The 5,000-nt window shown below is 37.0% G+C and overlaps 1 protein-coding gene across 1 annotated transcript in view; it reads left to right on the forward strand.

The window, feature by feature from the left end:
- LOC311066040 (tricarboxylate transport protein B, mitochondrial) overlaps positions 1-5,000 on the forward strand; it is a 21,981-nt gene that overhangs the window by 12,577 nt on the left and 4,404 nt on the right. Inside the window, exons 4-5 of the mRNA XM_084087010.1 lie at positions 4,262-4,400; positions 4,486-4,570. Coding sequence (XP_083943136.1) covers positions 4,262-4,400; positions 4,486-4,570 — 224 coding nt within the window. The remainder of the gene's footprint in view (positions 1-4,261; positions 4,401-4,485; positions 4,571-5,000) is intronic.

Consider the following 5,000-nt stretch of genomic DNA (forward strand, 5'->3'; position numbering starts at 1 on the left):
GTCAACTTAAACTAAAAGCAGTGAGAAACGTTGCCTTTGCATCTAACTTAATTCACTTATTTAAATTCAATAGTTTTAGTTAACTATAATAACGCTTATTCTAAGTCTCTGGAATCATATGATAGATTTTAATTGTAATTCAGTGTTGCTGAATCAGTCGATCATAATTGGTCATGATACTTTATTGACATCAAACCTGTTGACACTGAGTTGAGTATTCGTGAATATTGAGTTTGAGGAAATAAGCATCATGGGAACAGAATATTGCACAGACTTTTTGGAGTCTGACAGCTCCTGGTCACCATACGCGCTCAGCCATATTTATAAAGCGCATTTGGTAATTCAAAGTGCTTTGTATAAAAAGGACTTAAAAATAATCATAACAGATGCATAAGAAATAAAAATAGATTTGAAATGTATTAAAAACGAGATTTTCTTATTTCCGCCTTTCATCTTCATTGATCACACTAGTTATTGTGAATGTATGCATATAATGCCAGTAAACCTGATCTAGTCCCGAGCGGTTCTGGATTCGCAGGCTTGTCTCTTTAAGTCTGTGTCCCTTCATCACTCAGATTGATCCTCCTCCTCCTCCTCCTGTCTTCCTCCTCTTCATTAGCTGATTGGACTGGTTTTGTGTGTGTGTGACCTTGCGTTCGCTCCGCTAATGGAGTGTGTGTCGTACGCCTGACACTGAGTGCTGGATCCAGCCCAGACTGCATTCGTGACCTCAGTCTTATTTTAATGCAGCTGTGTCTTCCAGAACGCCTCACCCAACCATCGGCCAATGAAACTGCTCCATTTCACCAGCGCAACGTACAGTATCTCAAGATCAACCTGAGCAACTAGTTAACCGACCGGCTTCAAGCAAGCCCTGAATATTTAAGTCGGTTTTACATGTACAGAACGCTTGTCAAGTCATCTCGGAAAACGATCATATTTATGAGTTGAATGCACATGAACGCCACCACAATGTCGTAAATACGAGCTCTGGATTTTCTTTAAGCCCCGATCTTTACGAGTTGTGTGTGTGTCAGTGAGAAACATGGCAGAATACCACAATACTTAAAGCTGCAGTCTGTAGCTTTTTTGGGTTAAAAATGATCCAAAATAAATTTTTGAGCAAGTACATAACCAGCCAGTGTTCAACACTCTCTGCTCGCCGTAGCTCCATTCAAAACGGTAAGCTTGTAATACTGTTTTTAACTCCAGTGGTACTGGTGGATTTCCGCGGGAAATTCGAGCATGTGTTTGCGTCATTACGTCACATCTGTCCACATAAAGAAGAGTCTCGGCCAGTCGGCTATGAGTGTGAGGATGCTGGAGATTTATAGCCTTTTCTCACAGCACTTGATATAATTAAACTTAGCAATTTGATGGCGGATCCAGAAAGGTTCAAACGACAATCACCAGCTGGAGATTCACCCGTTGTAAAAAAGAGACTGTAACCGGCCCATGCGGAAACAAGGATAATATCGGAAGGGCATTAAATGTCACGCAATGCTGATGTTGTTAACATTAACAATTTGAGAACAAAGTATAATTTGCACGGTTTGACGTGATATGATAAGCGATCGTTGGATTTAATCAGCGTGATTTACTGCAATGCTTTTTTCCCCTTAGTTGATCAGAACATTAGTGGATGTTACTTGATCAGAACATTTCCCGGTGAAAATTCTTATGTTGGTCAAACTTCCCAAAAGTAGAATCTGAGATTGCGAATGCCAGGATTCACCCCGGCGGCGACTGACAGCCACACATTCCCCTCAAAACATCGGATTCATCCGCGCTGTTGCCGTGCCGACGCACAACCCACGTAAAGTTGATAATTGAGTGAATAACTGCGATTACAGATTTCGAACAGAGATGGCGACAAAGAGGAAAAACTACGGACTGCAGCTTTAAAGGTATTTAGCTGTGATATTCATAAATTAATTAAAAACATAAAAAAGCAAAGTACCTGATGCACATTTATTTGTTCTTTATTTTCTAGAACTATAGTTTAAGAACCTTGCTGTATTTTTGTGTAATTAATTAAGAGAATGTACACCGCCATCTTACTCCGACGAAAGTGAATCGAAGGCACCTGCTTCCCAGAGGACTTGAACGCGTGCAGTATTCAAAACACTGTCGAAGACTGTATCCCACAATGCATTACACTCAACTTGACCCTCCATTTGCAGTGTGACAAACCGGAAATCATATCAGCCGTTCATTATTTGATTGAATTGCTAAAGTTAAGACATTTATGCACTAAATTGGGTTAAAAAATGCAAAATAAACATTTTTATTTCTGAGTTTTGTTTACATTAATGCCACCATGAAATCAAAATGGACTATTCTTATTTTTTGATGCAATATTGCAGTGTTTTTTTTATACATTATTTATCCGTGCATTGCTGTTTACTGCATCGTTTTTCATGCACTGTTTAAAAACAATAGTAATCAGTATTCAGTGCTACTATGTGGCTCGTAGTCCGCTAGTTCTCCATTCCAGACGCAGCCACAGTGAGGTTGTGTGAGGTTGTCTGAAAGCTTTATTGATGCACACTGCATGCTGTTTAAGATTACTATTGCAGTACAGAGTGCATGCTGGAAACTTGAACTGAAAACTATTATATTACATTATATTATTTTATTTTATTTTTAACAGCAACAAATAAGTCAAATGAATGAATCGATATAGCAAGCAATTACTTTGCAATGATTTTTATTATATATAACTATTCTTATTATTATTTGTATTATTTTTGCATTGTTTAACTTTAAAATCTTTTGTTTAATTTTTAATTTTTAATTTTTATTTTTTTAATAAAATGAGCCAAATGAAATTAGTGGTATAGCAAGCAATTCCTTTATAGCGTTAATTTTTATTATTTTGTATTTTATTTTATTTGTATTACTTTTGCATTGATAAGTATTGATTCTGGTATGATTTTCTTGGAAGATTGTGTGTGAATTATTGCAGCACAAAAAAAAAAAAATGCATGCTGTATGAGATTTTATTGAAAGTATTACTCTTACTATTTCTGCTATATAAACATGTTGGTGAAATAGTAGCAGTCTCCTAGAATGCTGTTCTGAATTCAGTCAGTGTCTGTCTTGTCAGTGGGAGTTGCATTCTGTCAGGTTGAGAAGCTACGTAAATAAAGCTGGATGGATGGAGAGAGAGAGAGAGAGAGAGAGAGAGAGAGAGAGAGAGAGTGAGAGAGTGAGTGAGTATGATGCCAGTGTTATCCAGACAGAGGAGTCGAGTGTTCAGGTAGAATGACAGACAGTTTTTACCTCGTCTGTTCATTGGATTGAGTGCTATAAATATGTGCAGTCGTAGCCTATCTCTCTTGAGCTACAGAAACAAACGGAGCAGGAGATAGAAACGCACTGCTAATGCACACCTGTGGCCGTCCCGCCGGCGCCGGGATGCTCTACTGCTGATTCAGGAGGAAGTGCACGTTAAATACGCCTCAGATCCGATGCGAGGGTTGTGACTTGTGGCTGATCAGCAGTGTTAGTTTCTACCGTTGCAGTGTCGAAAGGCCTTTTCTGTTGAATTTTCCCATTGAGAAGAGTTTAAAAAGAAGCAATTCCTCCCTTTCAGCACCTTCACACAATCATGTCTTCATTTTTCTGGTCAAGATTTGATTTGTCTATTATTTATTTATTTATTCTATTATTTTATTGTTTTATTTTTCATAGATTTTACAAACTACTTGATATATGTTGGGTCATAGGTTTGCATTTTATTTTAATTTTAATTTAATTTTGTCTTATTTTATATTTTATTTTATTTTATACCATTTTATTTTATTTTATTTTTATATTTTATTTTATACCATTTTATTTTATTTTATTTTATACCATTTTATTTTATTTTATTTATTATTTATTTTATTTTATATTTGTTTATTTATTTATTTATTTATTTATTTTAATTTTATTTCCATTTTATTATTATTTTATTTTATTGCAAAAATAGTAAGAGTACAATTCTTAAAAAAAAATCTTGATTTATTTTAGTTTTGTTTTGGCTTTAGTTTTAGCTATAGCTAGAGTCATGCTGCTGTTCAGTGTGTGTGTGCATGCGTCAGTTTTGTGGAAATGCGTGTGTGTGTTAACAGGGTTTCTGAGGTTCAGCATCTGATTAGTTTCCTGCCCTCCAGCTCAGCTTTATTCTCTAATGATTGCTTGCATCACATCTGAAACAGAGCTGTGTTATGATGATGATTATGCAATGTTTCGAATACGATTATCATTTCTGCAGGTTCGGTGTGTTTGAGATCCTGAGTAACCAGATGAAAGATGAGTTTGGGAAACTGGACAGCACTCGTGGGCTAGTGTGTGGTCTGGGTGCGGGAGTGATGGAGGCCGTCCTGATCGTCTGTCCCATGGAGACGATAAAGGTGAGGTCAAAGGTTATTTAGTTTAACGTTGAGCATTACGTTCTGCTGCAGTTTTATCTGAGTGCTTCATCTCTCACATCTCCAGGTGAAGTTCATCCACGATCAAACCTCAGCGAATCCCAAATACCGAGGCTTTTTCCACGGCGTGCGAGAGATCGTCAGAACTCAAGGTGAAGAACACAAGCTTTGTTTCGACTGTTTCGCCTCACAGTTGTGGGAAAAACTCAGTGTCCTGATCCTCGGAAGGCCTTCTTATTCTCACTCGACTAGTTCTGTTGAATTTCCCATGACAAGAGTTTGAAAAAGAAGCAATTCATCCTTATTGGCATTAGGACCCTTCACACTATCAGTTTATTTGATTGATTGAAACCATTTGCCCTACAGTATAAAGGGTCATAAGGATGATGGAGCTTTTATTTTACTTTACTTTACTTTACTTTACTTTACTTTACTTTACTTTCATGTATCTTCCATCCATTTTCCAAACCATTTTTTTATTTCTTTATTTTATTACTATTATTGTTTTTATCAGCAGCCATGTCACCCTGTAGCCCAAGACTGGTTGCCCACTGAAGCTAAGCAGGGCTGAGCCTGGTTAGT

Source organism: Abramis brama (genome assembly GCF_963993115.1).
Source record: "Abramis brama genome assembly, chromosome: 16".
Taxonomy (NCBI): domain Eukaryota; kingdom Metazoa; phylum Chordata; class Actinopteri; order Cypriniformes; family Leuciscidae; genus Abramis; species Abramis brama.